The sequence below is a fragment of the Carcharodon carcharias genome, chromosome 2, assembly GCF_017639515.1.
Source record: "Carcharodon carcharias isolate sCarCar2 chromosome 2, sCarCar2.pri, whole genome shotgun sequence".
NCBI classification, from domain to species: Eukaryota; Metazoa; Chordata; class Chondrichthyes; order Lamniformes; family Lamnidae; genus Carcharodon; species Carcharodon carcharias.
The window spans coordinates 172,743,320-172,761,418 of record NC_054468.1 but is presented as its reverse complement, the minus strand read 5'-3'; the positions used below and the strand labels follow the sequence as shown (position 1 = coordinate 172,761,418).

General features: G+C 41.6%; 1 protein-coding gene across 3 annotated transcripts in view; it reads right to left on the bottom strand.

Annotated features, from left to right (window-relative positions):
* Positions 1-5,063, bottom strand: part of LOC121269538 (ribosomal protein S6 kinase alpha-5-like) — an 89,129-nt gene extending 84,066 nt beyond the window's left edge. Inside the window, exons 1-2 of one of the 3 annotated variants that reach the window (XM_041174206.1) lie at positions 4,206-4,394; positions 3,717-3,785 (exon numbers count right to left, since the gene is read on the bottom strand). In XM_041174206.1, the coding sequence (XP_041030140.1) occupies positions 3,717-3,785; positions 4,206-4,260 (124 nt within the window). In that variant the 5' untranslated portion in view covers positions 4,261-4,394. Of the gene's footprint in view, positions 1-3,716; positions 3,786-4,205; positions 4,395-5,044 lie in introns of those variants that run through there. The other 2 variants (XM_041174223.1, XM_041174214.1) reach the window with 2 other exon arrangements.
* Between the last annotated feature and the right edge of the window lie 13,036 nt (positions 5,064-18,099).

Below are 18,099 nucleotides of genomic sequence, written 5' to 3'. Positions count from 1 at the left end.
GTAAACTTACTGACCAACCCTCCTATATTCAAGTATAAATTATTTATATATTCCACAAACAGCAAGGGACCCAACACCGATCCCTGTGGAACCCCAGTGGACAGAGTCATCCAGTCACAAAAACACCCCTTGACCATCAGCCTCTGCTTCCTGCCACTCAGCCAATTCTGGATCCAATTTGCCAAATTGCTTTGGATCCCATAGGCTCTTACGTTCATCATCAGTCTCCCACGTGGGACCTTATCAAAAGCCTTGCTGAAGTCCAAGTAGACTACGTCAAATGCATTGCCCTCATCCACACACCTGGTCACCTCTTCGAAAAATTCAATCAAATTGGTCAGACATGACTGTCCTTGATTAATCCCTGCCTCTCCAAGTGTAGGTTAATTCTGTCCCTTAGAATTGCTTCCAATAGTTTCCCCACCACTGAGGTTAGACTGACTAGCCTGTAGTTCCCTGGTTTATTCCTTCCTCCCTTCTTGAATAATGGTACCACATTGGCTGTCCTCCAGTCCTCTGGCAGCTCTCCTGTGGCCGGAGAGGTATTGAAAATTATTGCCAGCACCTCTGTTATCTCTTCCTTTGCCTCACCCAATAGCCTGGGATACATTTCATCCGGGCCTGGAGAATGATCTACTTTTAAGCCTGCCAGACCGCTTAGAACCTCCTCCCTTTCTATGCTAATTTCTTTAATTATATCACAGTCTTTCTACCTTATTTCCATAACCATGTCGTCCCTCTCACTCGTGAACATCGACACAAAGTATTCATTTACAACCTTACCTACATCTTCTGGCTCCACACACAAATTACCATGATGGTCCTTAATGGGCCCTACTCTTTGCCTAGTTATCCTCTTACTCTTAATATACTTGTAAAATAACTTTGGATATTCCTTTATTTTACCTGCCAATGTTTTTTCATGACCCCTTTTTGCTCCCCTAATTTCCTTTTTAAGTTCCCCCTACATATTCTATATTCCTCTAGGGCTTCTGCTGGTTTGAGCCCTCGGTATCTGCCATAAACCTCCCTTTTTCTCTTTATCCAATCTTATTTATCCCTCCACATTCAGGGTTCCCTGGATTTGTTGGTCCCACCCTTTAACTTTTCTGGAATATGTTGGCCCTGTACTCTCCCTATTTCCTTCTTGAATGAGTTCTGCTGCTCTGATGCAGATTTACCTAAAAGTAATTACTCCCAGTCCACTCTGGCCAAATCATATCTGATCTTATTAAAATCGGCCTTCCCCCAATTTAGAACTCTGATTTCTGGCCCATCCTTGTCCTTTTCCATAACAACCTTGAATCTAACGGCGTTATGTTACTATCTGCAAAATGCTCCTCCATTGATACCTCTACCACTTGCCCGGCTTCACTCCCTAAAATTAAGTCCAGGACTGCACCCTCTCTTGTAAGGCCTTCGATGTACTGGCTTAAAAAGTGCCCCTGGATGCATTTTAAGAATTCCGCCCCCTCTAAAACTATCACACTATGACTAACCCAGTTAATGTTGGGAAGTTGAAATCCCCCACTATTACTACCCTGTTATTTTTACACTGCTCTGAAAGTTGCCTATATATCTGCTTTTCTATTTCTGTCTGACTGTCTGGTATACTATAGTACACTCCCAGCAATGTGATTGCTCCTTTTTTGTTTTTCAGTTCTACCCATCTGGCTTCATTTAAGGAGCCTTCTAAAGCTGTCATCCCTCCTTACTGCTGTAATTGATTCCTTGATCTATTGCGATACCCCCCCGCCTCTTTTACCTCCTTTCCTGTCTCGTCTGAAGACCCTATATCCTGGAATATTGAGCTGCCAATCCTGCCCCTCTCTCAACCATGTCTCTGTGACAGCAATGACATCATACTTCCATGTGTTAATTTGTGCTCTCAACTCATCTGCCTTATTCGTCAGATTCCTTGCATTAAAATAAATACCATCCAACCTTGCCAAACTCCCTTGTGCCTTAACTGGCCTATAATTTCTATGCCTTTCAGACTCACTTGCTCTCTCTTCTAATCTTGGCTATGCATCTCCCCCTGCTAAACCTCCTCTCAGGATCCCATCCCCTTGCCAAGTTAGTTTAAACCCTCCCCAACAGTACTAGCAAACCTCCCCGCAAGGATGTTGGTCCCTTTCTGGTTCAGGTACAACCTGTCCCATCTCGTACAGGTCCCACCGCCCCGAAAAACAGTCCTAATGTCTCAGAAATCTAAAGCCCTCCCTCCTCCACTGTTTCTCCAGCCACGCATTCATCTGGACTAACCTCCTATTTCTATACTCACTAGCACATGGCACCAGAAGTAATCTAGACATTACTACCTTTGAGGCCCTGTTTTTTAATCTGTTTCCTAGCTACCTAAATTCTGCTTGCAGGACCTCATCCCTCTTTTACCTATGTTGTTGGTACCAATATGTACCACAATCTCTGTCCATTTGTCCTCCCCCTTTAGAATGCCCTGGAGCCATTCAGTGACATCCTTGACCCTGGCAACACACCATCCTGGAGTCACGTCTATGGTCACAGAAACACCTGTCTGTTCCCCTTAATATCGAGTCTCCTGCCACTATTTCTCTTCCCTTCTTTTTCCTTCACCCAACTGTGCAGCTGAGCCACTCACAGTGCCATGAGCATGGCTGCACTCCCCAAAGGGTCACTCTCACCATTTTCCAACACAGAAAAACGGTTCTCGAGCAAGATGCAACCTGACTGACACCTTTCTTCTGACTGGTCACCCTTTCCCTCTCTGTCCGCACTCCCGTAAGTTGTGGGGTGACCACGTCTAAAAACATGCTATCCATGAAACTCTCAGCCTCGCAGATGCACCTTAGCGCCTCCAGCTGCCGCTCAAGCTCCGAAACACGGAGCTCACGTAGCTGCAGCTGATGGCACTTCCTGCACACGTGGTCGGTCAGAGGGCAAGGAGCGTCTAAGACTTCCCACATGTTGCAGGCAGTACATAACACGGGACTGAGCTGCCCTGCCATGCCAGTTGAAAACAAAAAACCTTACTTTAAGTTAAATAAAGTTAAATTATTTATGTACTTTTAATAAAAACTAGAACACTTACCTTTTCTTAGCTTAATCTATTTTAAACTGGAGAAAAACTGGAGAAAAAAACTGTGAGCTGAATGATTCTTGATTATTTTCAGTGCAATAACGGTGTAAGAATTTTTGAAGGAGTAATACAAATTGCACAAAGAATGCTAATGCCATGTTTAGGCATAGTGTGCACAATTATTAAACACGTTTAATATTTATTTCTGCAGTCATTGCAATAGCAGCAGAAATTCAAAAATATTTACAGCACTCGATGTTCATTTTTTTTTACACAACTACAACTAATATGCAAAATATTGCTGTCCCTCCTGGCATGCTTCCATTCCTAGTTTCCTCGCCGCATTTGTCCAGTTATAACTTTTAATGTTAAAGATAAGCATTTTTGTATCACATTCATGAGCCTCCATCAACAATTCTAAATAAAAAATCAGAGCTTTATTTTAAATAAACAACAAAATAATGGGCAGGGCAACTGACAGCGGTTGAATCCAATATAACCCTACGGGGTTTATCTCTACGATTCACTGTCTACGGATATATACAAGTACCAAAAAATAAAAATACTTCTGTTAAAAGATGTTGCTGCCAACACTCCTAAAACTCTGCTCTGTTATATTGGGGATCATAAAGCATAAATCGTTCTGACAAGTACTTACATGTTTTTTTAAAATCCTTTCGTTCCAGTCTGCCATCATTTCGCTCCGGAATGCACCACATTACACCTGCTGCCAAAAGAATAATTGGCAAAGATCCCTTCTCTCCCTTTCTCTTTTATTGGCGTTTGCAACAATGTAAATAGAGATACAAATCTTTTCAGTTTACTACAGAATGCAGCCAAGTTGTGCAACGAGTGAGTTACGAGACTCACCGATCCAGGCAAGTCCTGTTGTTTACAGACTGATTCGCCAGCTGACAGGTCACTACAGGAACAGCGGGTTAAGCGTCAAAGTGTATATTTAAAAAGCAAACACACTACCCACATTCAGTAGAGTCCCTACATTGAAATATTAAGTATACATTTTAACTCAAACGATTTAACTGCGCGAATTAAATGACTTGAATTTAGAGAAAAGATTGCTCAATATCATACTCAAGCGTAAGGAGTTTTTAAATCGCAAACCACGCAATATATTTTCTAAAATTACCATTTGTCAGCTCGTGTTTTACAGTACAACTCCCTTCCTCGGCGTCGTCTCCCATGCTGAGTATAAAGCCGGTGTGAATTCAATGTGAAAACATGATTTTGTCAAACAAACAAAAGAAACGAAAACAAGCCTGCACTGGATAACCGGCGGCCGCTGTCTGCTCGCTCTCTCCCTTCCCGAGAGCTGCTATGGCTCGACATGGCCTACCTGTTGCATCATGGGAGTTGTAGTTCTCCCCTAGCGATCTCTGCATTCTGTTGCCTGGGGAACCTCGAGGCGTGAACTCTGGCTCCCAGCAAGCTTTGCACAAGGAACGCATGCTCAGATGTAGTGGCACGAAAACCCCACCTCTCCTGTCGGATCGAGTTTGTTCTCTCGTTTTCCCAACAGGGAGCGTCCAACAAATCCGGGGGGGGCGGGTAAAAACACTTATTGTAGGCTAATTGATCCACTTAAATTGAGCATGAAGTACATTCGTAACATATTTCTATATCTTCATAAAACCTATGATGCCAGTTTTAACGCTTTGATAACCATAAATCAGAATATCAACACCGCCGCGCGAGCGGTTCCTGTAAAGCGAGTCTGAGCGTGAGTGGGAATTGCGTTACTGCAGCGATCAAAAAAACCGTAGCTCCCGGAAACTTAGTATGAGTTTAAAACATCGCTAGTTTCCCTACTGAGTGAATGTGAGACCCCCTGTGGTTGTTTCTGATTCGCCGCATGACACAAGAGTTTTCCATTGACTGTGATCCACCTGATTTAATAACACCCAGACTTTAATAGCACCAACGGATTCAAAATCGTGCATTTAAAACATGACATGATCTTGTACTTACTGTAGAAGCTTTATTTAAAGGGATACTCCAGAATTAAATGTCGTTATGGATTCACAAAAATATTCTCAATAAAAACGGAACATGCTGGAAAAACTCAGCAGGTCTGACAGCATCTGTGGAGAGAGAAAAACAGAGTTAAGGTTTCGAGCCTTTATGACCTTTTCAATATTCTCAATAGCCGCACGAAAAAACAAATATATTAGGACATGTATGTATGGAACTACTAGGGAGCAGAGCTATAATGATTAAGAACAAACAATAATGTGGAAGACACCACAGATTCAGGCAAGAAAGGGAGAGGCAGCAAGCCATAATCAAAGTTAATGCAGATAAATTCATTAAAAATTACCTATACAAACAGATACTGCCTGCATTTCAAAAGTAATTCATTTTCTGAGATACATCTTTTGATCTGATAATCATTGTATCCATGCAAGCATCAGTTCAGAATTTGTTGGAATCACAGAATCTTCTATGGCTCTTTGGTGGAGCAATCCAATTGGTCGCACTCACCTGCTCTTTTCCCATTGTAGTGGTGATCTGCCCTAGCTTCTGCCCAAGAACAGGTCCTGTCCTCATTTCTCCACACCTCACAGTCTTGTGCTTTAACTCTTCAGTTGCTTGTAAGAACTTCCCATTTTCAATTTCAATGAGGAATGAGCAATATGACTTGTCGTTGCCTTCTTCATGTGTGATTGAAAGAAACAAGTCCTCTTCCGAAAGGATCCTTTGCCTGTTAAGCAGCTGTTATCTCTTGAGGTTCTAGCTCTTGCGCTATCACCACCAAAAATTGGGTCTGACCATGGCGCATAACTCTGAGCAAAGGACCCTCACCTGGAGCAACTCACAAAAGAGCAGGGACACCACCCCCGATGTTTCAAATTACCCTGCTATCCTATCATTTCCCGTAACCCTGAAAAATGTTCTCTTCGAGTATTTATCCAATTCCCTTTTGAAAGTTATTACTGAATCAGCTTCCTCCACCCTTTCAGGCACAGCATTCCAAATCAAAACATACTATATAAAAAAATCCCATGCCATCTCTGTCCCTTTTCCCATTTGCCTTCCATATGCGTCCTCTGATTACAGACCCTTGTGCCATTTGAAATGGTTTTTTCTTGTCTACTTAATCAAAACTCTTTTGATTTTGAACACCTCTATCAAATTTACTTTATACCTCTCTGCTCTGAGGAGAATAGCCACAGCTTATCTAGCTTTTCCACATAACTGAAATCCTTCATCTCTGGTGCTATTCCATTTAATTTCCTCTCCACCCTTTCCATGGCCTTGACAACCTGCCTAATTGTCCAGAATTGAACACAATATTCCAGCTAAGGCCTAACCAGTGTTTTTTTTATAAAAGCTTAGCATAACGTGCTTATCTTTGTATTCTATGCCTCTATTTATAAAGCCAAGGATCCCATATGCCTTTTGAACAGTCTTCTCAACTTATCCTTGCCACATTAAAAGATTTGTGTACATGCACCCCCAGGTCTCTCTGTTCCAGCACCGCTATAAAATTTTACAATTTAGTTTAGATTGTCTCTCTTTATCCTTTCTATTAAACTAAATCACTTCACACTGCTCTGCATAAATTTCATTTTCAAGTTTATGTCCTCCTGAAGTCTGTTTCCACTTTCCTTATTGCTTACTACATTACTGAGTTTTGCATTATTTGTAAACATTGGAATTATATCCTCTATACTCAAATTGAGGTCATTAAAATATAACAAAAAGAGTAGCAGTCCTAATGCTGACTCCCTGAGGGACATGCTGTTCACTTCCCTCCAGTCTGAAAACCAACCTTTCACCACTACAAAAACAAAAATACCTGGAAAAACTCAGCAGGTCTGGCAGTATCTGTGGAGAGGAGCACAGTTAACATTTCGAGTCTGCATGGCTCTTCAACAGAACTAAGGAAAAGTAGAAAAGGGGTGAAATATAAGCTGGTTTAAGGGGGGGTGTGGGGCAAGAAGAGCTGGATAGAGGGCCAGTGATAGGTGGAGATAACCAAAAGATGTCACAGACAAAAGGACAAAGACAATGGCCACTTAAGGGTCTCCTTCCAGTGCCGCTGGGATTTAACTCATGGTGGAAGAGGTCCATGCCAATTTTTGCAACTCGGCAGTTTTCACTGCTTGGGCTAGTGGTAGGCAAGAGGAAGAAGGGGGAATGCCTCCTTTATGATCCCATTGCACTGAACACAGGCTCCCCAAAGGTCTTTCCATCCCCACATTTCCCTTCTCCCTTGCCCTGTCCAACCTGACCTCTCACCCCTTTGCCCCCCTTACTGGGGCCTGCCATCCATTTAATTGTCGGGCAGCCCTCAGGGGTGGGACTTCTTCCTCAAATGGGGATGGAAAGCTTGGCTCAAGCCAATTTATGGCCCAACAGTCAATAAATAGCTATAGGATGAGCTGGCCAAGCAGGATTGGGTTCGCCCCCAACTTTTCCACTGGGAAGTGGGGACACTGCCCCCTCCCCATAAAATCTAGTCCATTCATTGTCTCTACAAGTTTCCCCATCATTAACATCAGGTCGAATGGCCTGTCATTGCTGTCTTTATCTCTCTTCCCTTTTTTGTACAGAGTTTTTAACATTTTCAATCCTGCAGCCCTCTGGTGTCACTCCCATATCTAAGGAGCCTTGGAAGTTTGGAGTGGGTCTTCTTGCGGTATGCCCTCATCCATCAACTCAAAAATTTTTGCACCAAAAAACTGCTCGCAGTGCAAGTTGATAATAGTGCAGCAAGGTCAACGGGCCTCAGAGAACCTGGTGAATGATAGCAGTTCAGTCAGATAGAGTTAAGTCAGAAGATGAAATCGAAAGTGGGAAAGGAAGCTTGGATTAAGAGAAAGGAAAAATAAGAATAAGAATATTTTAAAAACTCCATACTTTCAGTTTTTTTCTTTTCTGGTGGAGAGCTAGCGTGACATTGCAGGAACATATATCTCACCATTAAGTACCATCCCTAAAAAAAGCATGTGCACTGTTTTGGAAAAGAAGATGGTACAAAAGACAGACAATTTCCTACAAAAACTAATCAAAAAGGCCAATGGAATGTTCCCCTTTATAACCAGTGAGCTGGAATATAAAGGTAATGAAGTTATGCTACAGCCATACAAAGCCCTTATCAGACCTCATCTCAAGTATTGTGTACAATGTAGGCACCGCACATTAGAAAAGATATATCAGTCTTAAACATTGTGTAGCATAGATCAGCGGAGTGTTACCAGTTCTACAAGGAATAGTTTGAGTAGAGATTACATAAACTCAGCTAGTATTCCCTGAAATATAACAGGCCAAACAAAATTTGTATATATTTGGCCACTGAATTTTATAGCAAATTTAGATGCTAAGTAATCCTAATTAAACTCCATAGTGAAAATTAGTACTGAATCATTTTTAATAAAACAACAGAGTAAATAAAGGGAACTGTTTCTAATGACAGAAAAGTTAGGCAATTGGCAAAACAATCAGAGGTTTCCATGAGAACAATTTATTACAGAGAGTTATGATCTCGAATGCACTGTCTGAAAAATTCATAAGAAAATTAGATAAATATTTGAAGAAAAAACATTGACAGAGCTATGGGGAAAGAACAGGGGAGTGGGATTAATTGGAAAGTTCTACCAAAGAGCCAGTACAGATATGAAGGGCCAAATGGTCTCATTCTCTGCTGTCTCATTCTATGATTCTAAAAGGAATTAAATAGTTCCTTTGTATCTACCCAGTCAAATCCCCTTGTCATTTTAAACACCTCTATTTGTTCACCCATCAACTTTCTTAAACTCAAAGAAATACAAGCCAACTTTATGCAACATGTCATCATAGTTAGCCCTTTAAGCCTTGGTATAATTATGATGAATCTGCACTGCATCCCTTCTAAGGCCAATATGTCTTTCTGAAGATGTATTGCCCAAAACTGAACAATGCACTCTAGATGGTTTCTCACCAAGGCTCTGAACAAATGTAGCATGACTTCTCAATTTTGAATCACAGTCCCTTTCTGACAAAGAACAAGAGGGGAATATTAACCTATGGGGCTGTTGGTGAGTGTGGGAGGTTAAAGAAATGTTGACATGTCGGGAACTCGACAGGAACCCATCAACTTACACATTTAAGAGGTGCTCCTTTAGAGGTGTGCGGAAGAACCCCAAGGGACAGTTAGGACAGTGATTGGAATAACTATTAACCCTGCATTCATTCTTCAACTGTTAGCACATGGGTTTCCAGGGATATGTGAAATTTGCCAGAGTTAGCAAGGTGAGGGAGATTCATTGAGCTGTTAAACTAACAGGCTAGAAAGCCTTAAATTGCAGATCTAGGAATATGCCGCTTTGCCTATGTGAAAGGCTTTTGCTCAAAGGAGGTGCTCTGAGAGTTTGTTTTCACTACTTTGCAGGTGATTTCTGCTACCTTGGACTTTTTTCACTTTGATCTGCATTTCCTAGCTGCTTGCTTTCATAGCAGTATGGGAGCAGCAGCTGTACTTGGCCTTGGACCTCTGATCAGAAACAAGAAGAACAACAATAGTAATATCACCAGCAGTAGGAACAGCTCCAGTAGCAGCAGATTTCTCTTCAGCTACCTGCCTCTCCACAGGGCAGAGGCAATGAACACAGAGCCCCAAGAGGCAATAAACCCAACAGATTACACAGACAATTGTTATGATTTTAAGATTCATATGTTTTTGGAGTATAACTTTTAATTTGTGAAATGAAATTTTTAAATGTAAAGTAAATAAAACATTGGGTTTGTGAAGCTGGTAAACAGACCCAAAGCAATTGCAAATCCACAAGTGGCCTATGTTTACTTTATAAGATATGATGGGAAGTATTGGAAACTAAACAATCGACTACCTCTCTGAGGTTCTTGGTGGGCTGGATGTGTAAAGCAGTCTCAACAAGGGTCTAAATTATTCATTTGTTTCCCAGAACAAAGGGAAGACTTGGTAATTGGAATTTTGGGATTGGGGGGTACCCAAAAGATGTGCTGGGGAATCCCTCTGGCAAGTTCCCAGGTGAGGGTTTGCACAGCAATTGCCCAGAAGTGCATACTTCTTCTGGACAATTGCGGAGTGCTAGGAGCCATCCAAAAATGCGATTTAATCACAAACTTCAGGTGGTTCCGCCAGGGTTATACCAATAGTTACCCAGAAAAAGTTAGAAGAATTAAAACCTCTTCTAACTTCTGAGTAACTATTGTAAAGGCCAAGACCAACCCCACGGGACTCCCCCACATCCCTGACCACTCCCACCCCATGGGACTCTCTCTCCCTGACCTCAGACCCACCTCCCCAGGACCTCGGAAAAGCCCCCTGACCTCGGATGGCTCCCCCACCGCCCCAGGCCCTTCCCCTTTACTTCGGACCTCCTGAGCTTGGACCCCCAATCTCAGAACACCCCATGACATCCGACATCCCCCACCTCCCCACTCCAGCTGATCTTACACCATCCTTCTGACCTCGGAAACCCCTTTACCTCGGACGGCCCCACCCCAATCTCCCCACGCCTCCTGACCTTGGACCTCTCCTGACTTCAGACCCCCCCTCACCTTGGACACCGCCCAACCTTGGAGCCCCTCCTGACCTCGGATGGTGCCCCCCACCGACCTCAGACCCCCCCCAGACCTTGGACCCCCACACAACCTCAGAACCCCCTCCGACCTCGGGGCCCCCCCAAACTTGGACCCCACAACCACCGCCCCCACCACCTTGGACCCCCACCTGACCACCCCCCGGACTTCCAACACACCCCCCAACAGACCTCGGACAATCCCACCTCTCTCCCCCGGACCAACCCACCCCACCCCCTGGACCACCCAGCCCCCAGACCACCACCCCACCAACCCCTGAATCAATTCCCCACTCAACCACCGAACCACTCCCTCTCAACCCCCGGAAATTAAAGAGTAGAGGCAAGGCAAGAGAGAAAGGTATTAATGTGGGAAATGATAAACAGACTGTAACAGGAAGGGACGCAGAGTACAAATTTAAGAGTAAATCAGCAGATAAAGCTGGAGGTTATAAAAATAATAAACAGACAAAACTAAAGGCTCTGTATCTGAATGCATGTTGCATTTGAAACAAAACAGATAACACAAATAGAAATAAATAAGTATGACCTGATTGTCATTACAGAGACATGGCTGCAGGATGACATAGATAGGGACCTAAATATTGAAGGATGCATGACATGTAGGAAGGACAGGGAGGTAGGAAAAGGTGGAGGGGTGGCTTTCTTAATTAAGGACATTATTAGCACAATAGAGAAGGATAGCCTAAGTTCAGGAAACCAGGATGTGGAAGCAGTTTGGGTAGAGATGAAAGATGGTAAAGGTAAGAAGTCACTTGTGGGAGTGGTGTGCAGGCCCGCGAACAGTAACCATATGGTAGGTCAGGGCATAAAAGAGGAAATAATGAGAGCTTGTCAGAAAAGTACGGTGATAATTGTAGTGGATTTTAATCTACATAAAGACTGAAAAAATCAGATGGGCAAAGGCAGCCTAGATGATGAGTTCATAGAATGTTTTTGGGAAAATTTCTTAGGACAGCACATTCTGGAGCCAACCAGAGAGGAGGGTATGCTAGATTTGGTATTGTGCAATGAGATAGGATTAATGAATGACCTCTATGTGAAGGCACACCCTAGGTATCAGCAATCATAAAATGATTGAATTTCACATTCAGTTTGAGGAAGAAAAGACTATATTTTAAACTTAAATAAGAGCAATGATGAGGGCATGAAAGCAGAGCTAGCTAAAGTAAACTGGCAAATTAGGTTAAGGGACAGGTCTATGGAGATGCAGTGGCAGACATTTAAGGGGATATTTCAGAATATACAGAATAGTACATTCTAACGAGAAAGAGAAATTCAAAGGGGAGGACCCTCTATCCATGGTTAACTGAAAAAGTTAAAGATAGTATCAAACTTAAACAAAAAGCATGTAATTGCGCAAGGACGGGTGGAAAACCAAAAGATTGGACAGAATATAAAAAGCAGTAAAGAATGACTAACATTGATAAGGAAGGAAAAAATAGAGTACAAGAGAAAGCTTGCTAGAAATATAAAGACGGATAGTAAGAGTTTCTATAGATATTTAAAAAAGAAAAGACTTAACGCAGTGAGAGTTGGTCCTGTAGAAAGTAAGTTTGGGGAAATAATGATGAAAAATAAGGAGGTGGCAGATGAATTGAACAGGTATTTTGCATTGACCTTCACTGTAGAAGACGCAGGTAACATCCCAGAAATAGCTGTAAATCAGGAAACGCAAGGGAGATAGGAACTCGAGAAAATTACAATCACCAGGGAAGTGGTACTGAATAAATTATTGGAGCTGCGGGCTGACAAGTCCCTGGAACCTGATGGGCTTCATTGAAGAGTCTTAAAACAGGTGGCTGGTGAGATAGTTGGTGTAATGGTTTTAATTTTCCAAAATTCCCTAGATTCAGGAAAGCTTCCTTTAGATTGGAAAATAGCGAATGTAATTCCTCTACTTAAAAACAGAGGGAGACAGAAAGCAGCAAACACAGGCTAGTTAGCTTAACATCTATTGTAGGGAAAATGTTAGAAGCTATTACTAAAGAAGTCTTCGCAGGGCATTTAGAAAAATTCAAGGCAATCAGGCAGAGTCAACATGGCTTTGTAAAAGGGAAATCACGTTTAACCAATTTATTGCATTTCTTTGAAGAAGTAACATATGCTGTGGATAAAGTGGAACTGGTGCATGTACTGTACGTAGATTTCCAGAAGGCATTTGATAAGGTGCCACATCAAAGGTTATTGTAAAAGATAAAAGCTCATGGTGTAGGGGGTAACATGGACAGAAGATTGCCTAGCTAACAGGAAACAGAGGGTAGGCATAAATGGGTCATTTTCTGGTTGATAGGATGTGACAAGTGGTGTGGCATAGGGATCAATGCTGGGGTCTCAACTTTTTTACAATTTATATAAATGACTCAGATGAAGGGACCAAAGATATGGTTACTTAATTTGCTGGTAGGAAGGAAAGTCAGATGTGAAGAGGATAAAAAGAGGTTACAAAGGGATACAGGTAGGTTAAGTAAGTGGGCAAAGATCAGGCAAAAATGGAATACAATGTGGGAAAATGTAAAATTGTCCATTTTGGTGGGAAAGTTAAAAAAGAAGCATATTATCAAAATGATGAGAGATTGCTGAGCTCTGAGATGCAGAGGGATCTGGGTGATTCAGTGTATGAGTTTCAAAAAGTTAGTATGCAGGTACAGCAAGTAAATAGGAAAGCTAATAGCGTTATCATTTATTACAAAAGGAATTGAATACAAAAGTAGGGAGGCTATGCTTCAGTTACACAGGGCATTGGTGAGACTATGTCTGGAGTACTGTGTACTGTATTGGTCATCTTGGAAGCAGTTCAGAGAAGGTTTACTAGACTAATAACTGGAATTGGCAGGTTGTCTTATGAGGAAAGGTTAGACAGTATCTGCTGGAACAAAAACAGAATTATCTGGAAAAATTCAGCAGGTCTGGCAGCATCGGCGGAGAAGAAAAGAGTTGACGTTTTGAGTCCTCATGACCCTTCAACAGAACTGAGTAATATTAGGAGAGGGGTGAAATATAAGCTGGTTTAAGGTGGGGGGGGGGGGGTTGTGGTTGTAGGGACAAGCAAGCAGTGATAGGAGCAGATAATCAAAAGATGTCACAGACAAAAGAACAAAGAGGTGTTGAAGGTGGTGATATAATCTAAACGAATGTGCTAATTAAAAATGGATGGCAGGACACACAAGGTACAGCGCTAGTGGGGGTGGGGTGGAAAGGCTAACAGGGCATAAAAGGTATAGATTTAAAAATAATGGAAATAGGTGGGAAAAGAAAAATCTATATAAATTATTGGAAAAAACAAAAGGAAGGGGGAAGAAACGGAAAGGGGGTGAGGATAGCAGAGGGAGTTCAAGATCTAAAGTTGTTGAATTCAATATTCAGTCCGGAAGGCTGTAAAGTGCCTAGTCAGAAGATGAGGTGCTGTTCCTCCAGTGAGCGTTGGGCTTCACTGGAACAATGCAGCAAGCCAAGGACAGACATGTGGGCAAGAGAGCAGGATGGAATTTTAAAATGGCAAGCGACAGGGAGGTTTGGGTCTTTCTTGGGGACAGACAGATTTTTCTTTTCCCACCTATTTCCATTATTTTTAAATCTATACCTTTTATGCCCTGTTAGTCTTTCCACCCCACCCCCACTAGAGCTGTACCTTGTGTGTCCTACCATCCATTCTTAATTAGCACATTCGTTTAGATAATATCACCAACTTCAACACCTCTTTGTTCTTTTGTCTGTGACATCTTTTGATTATCTGCTCCTATCACTGCTTGCTTGTCCCTACAACCACACCCCCCCACCACTTCTCCCCCCCAGCTTATATTTCACCCCTCTCCTAATATTATTCAGTTCTGTTGAAGTGTCATGAGGCCTCAAAACGTCAACTCTTTTCTTCTCCGCCGATGCTGCCAGACCTGCTGAGTTTTTCCAGGTAATTCTATTTTTGCTTTGGATTTCCAGCATCCGCAGTTTTTTGTTTTTATCTTTGTATCTGCTGGAGTTTAGAAGAGCAAGAGGCGACTTCATTGAAACATAAAAGACCGAGGGGTCTTGACAAGTTGGATGTGAAGAGGATGTTTCTTCCTGTGGGAGAATCTAGAATTAGGAGGTCACTTTAAAAATAAGGGGTTACCGATTTAAGACAAAGATGAGGAGAAATTTTTTCTCTCAGAGGGTTGTGAACATTTGGAACTCTCTGATGGAAGCAGAATTTTTGAATATTTTTAAGGGGGAGATAGATAGATTCTTGATAAGCAAAGGGATGAAAGGTTGTCGGGGTAGGTGGCAGTGTGGAGTTTAGGTTACAATTAGATCAACCATCATCTTATTAAATGGCAGAGCAGGCTCAAGGGGCCAAATAGCCTACTCCTGCTCCTAATCCTTATGTTCATATGTTTGTATGAAATGTTGAAGGAGAGTTGGTGGGCTTGCCTTGCTGGATTCAACAACATAATGTTGTCAAGATGGGCTGACTTATGGATAAGGCAGGGGACTGTTATGTGTATTGCATGTGATAAGGTAATTGTTCAAATATGTAGTACAATGTAAGTTATATTTTATAATATTTTAGGTGGTAGGAATGGCAATCGATTTTCCTGGAGGGAGGTGTTACGTATATCTAATTTTATGATTCATATGTTTTAGGAGTATAACTTTTATTTTGGGAATTGAAATTCTCAAATGTAAGATAAATGAAAACACCTCATTTGAGAAGCTGGTAAACAGACCTAAAGGAATCGCAAATCAACGAGTGGCCTATGTTTACTTTATAAGATCTTGGTGGGAAGTATTGAAAACTAAACAATGGGCTAATTCTCTGAGATTCTTGGTGGAGATGGGATGTCTGCAGCTGTTTCACTGAGAATTAAATTATTCATATGCTTTCCCAGGACAAAGGGAATGTTTGGAAGCTGGAGATAATAAGTTTAAATCACTATCTGGAGATAGGTATGTCATGTTGCAATGGCAATATGTTGCAGGGAGATTTTTTTTGGTTTTAGATTTTATCTGGGTGATTTCTCACAGAAATAGGCAGTCGGTCTGAGAGCAGTTTTCAGACAGGCAGGGAGAGAATCTGTTAGGAGCTGTAGAACAGCTGTGGAACCAGTAGCAGAGAGTTATTAGAAACCAAGGGTGTTTCTGATTTTGAGTCACTAAGCAAGATTGCAGTGAGGCCCAAGGTTAGGCTGGGGAGTCCGTGAATGTGAGATATTGAAGGAGAGTTGGAGGATTCTTCTAGCTGGATACTAATGGAAGGACCCTAAGAAATATCATACCTCGGAGATTAGCAGGAACATTGAGGAGAATAAAAGTGATTTTCTGAGAGCTGTGGCACACCTTGCTTTGGTCCCAGGAGAAGTGAAGGAACTCTCAAGATCCTGTAAAGTGTAGGGGAACTCTTGGGTGGAAATAAAAGTAGAACAGGAAGTATTCTATTGAGATTTTGGGGGTTAAAGTATAAGTGTTTACAAAATATAGGCTGGGATTTTCCGGCCCACCACAGGCGGGACCCACCGCAGGTGAGGGGGAGCCCTAGCCAGAAGTAGAGACTTGCGGGGGAACCGGAAGATGCTGGCGGTGGGCGGGTGTGGAAAATCCCACCTATAGTGTTAATATTGTAGTAATTTTTTCGTTTAACTCTTGTACAATAAAAGTTTCTGTTTAAAATGTGAAATCTTGTGGTATAATTCTTTCAATTAATAACAGGGAGTTCAAATTTTCTTTTTATAAGTTACTGATTTTGACTGAGATCAGAAAAATGTGGGGGCATGATGTGGGATTTTGAATTCACATGCTGAGATGGGTATGCTAGGATTTGGTAAAATTTAAGCCAACAAGCTTTTACAGTGACTTTTACTGTATTTATTGAGAAGTTGAAATGGTTTTATCAATTGCTGAACATTTTCTTGAGCGTCAAGATTTATTCCTGAATGCCTTACAACAGTTAACAAAGGTTAATTTAGAAGCAGAAGCAGAAAAAACTGGAGATTGTATTAAAAGTAGGTGCTACAAAAGCAGAAATAGTTGCTGTGTTGGCTCAACACTTGAAACTTGGGGAGGAAAAGACTAACCCAGATAAAGCGCAGATTGATAAAAACAAAAAACAGCGGATGCTGGAAATCCAAAACAAAAACAGAATTACCTGGAAAAACTTAGCAGGTCTGGCAGCATCGGCGGAGAAGAAAAGAGTTGACGTTTCGAGTCCTCATGACCCTTTGACCGAACAGATTGCTCAGATTGAGTAGGTTAGGATTGAGTTGCAAAGAAGATGCTAGAAATGGAAAAATAAATTAAAAAAAATTAACTTGAATTGGATAGAGAAAGAGAATGAGAGGAAGGGAAATGAAAATAACTTGAGCTAGAGAGAGAGGAAAGAGGAAGAGATGAAAAAATTTGAACTTGAAAGAGTGGAAGAAGAGAAAGAAAGGGGAATGCAAAGATTTGGAGTTTCAAAGGGAGAAAGAAATTAAAAACTTTGAACTAGACAAAGAGGGGTGTCATTTGCATGGACAGGGAATAACTGGCAGATTGAACAATGATTTGAATTCAGCTCCAGGTTTTGACTTGCCGAGGAATATTCACTTAGTGCCTAAATTCAGTGAGCTAGGAGTTGAAAGGAATTTTGCCTTGTTTGAGAAAATTGCTAGACCACAAGCAACATGGAGCATTCTTTTGCAAAGTGTTTTAGTAGGAAAGGCATTAAGTGTCTATTCAAGCCTTGCAGATGAACAGTTAGCAAATTATGAGACAGTTAAGACCATAATACTTAACGTGTATGAGCTAATTCCAGAAGCCTATAGATTAACTAGGGAAAAGAAAATTAATTTTAATCATTGGTATTGTTCAATGAAAATTGACTTGGAATTTTAAAAATGTAAGAGAGGTGTTGTTAATGGAGGAATTTAAAAATAGTATTCTGGCAGGAATTCAAGCCATTCTCGGAAACTGTAAAGTCCCTAATGTAAGGGAAGCTGCTGTTTTGGCTGATAGCTATGATTTAACTCACAAATCACATAAGTGGCAGCAAACCATCATTTGCAACTCCACACAGGGGCAGGAGAGATAAAGCAACTGATAATAAGTAAGACGAAAACTATAGTGGAGAGGATAGCAGAAATGGAAAGGCAGATGCTCCCCAAGGTGGTAAAAAAAGATAATGTAGAGCATAGGAATGAATCAAACAAACAAACATGTTGTCACTTTCATAAAGTTGTACATTTGAAAGCAAATTTCCGGAGACTAAAACTGAAAGCAGTAGCTTGAGAAAGAGTGGCTGGTGTTTCTCTAGATAATACTGATCAAGGAGTGAAGACTGTGAGAAACCAATACCATCTAATGTATTTACTAGGGGGGTAAATAGGTTTTTGAGGGATTATGGAGGTTTCATATTTGAAGGGGAAGTTTTTTTATTCATTCACAGGATGTGGGCTTCGTTGGCTGGGCCAGCATTTGTTGCCCATCCCTAGTTGCTCTTGAGAA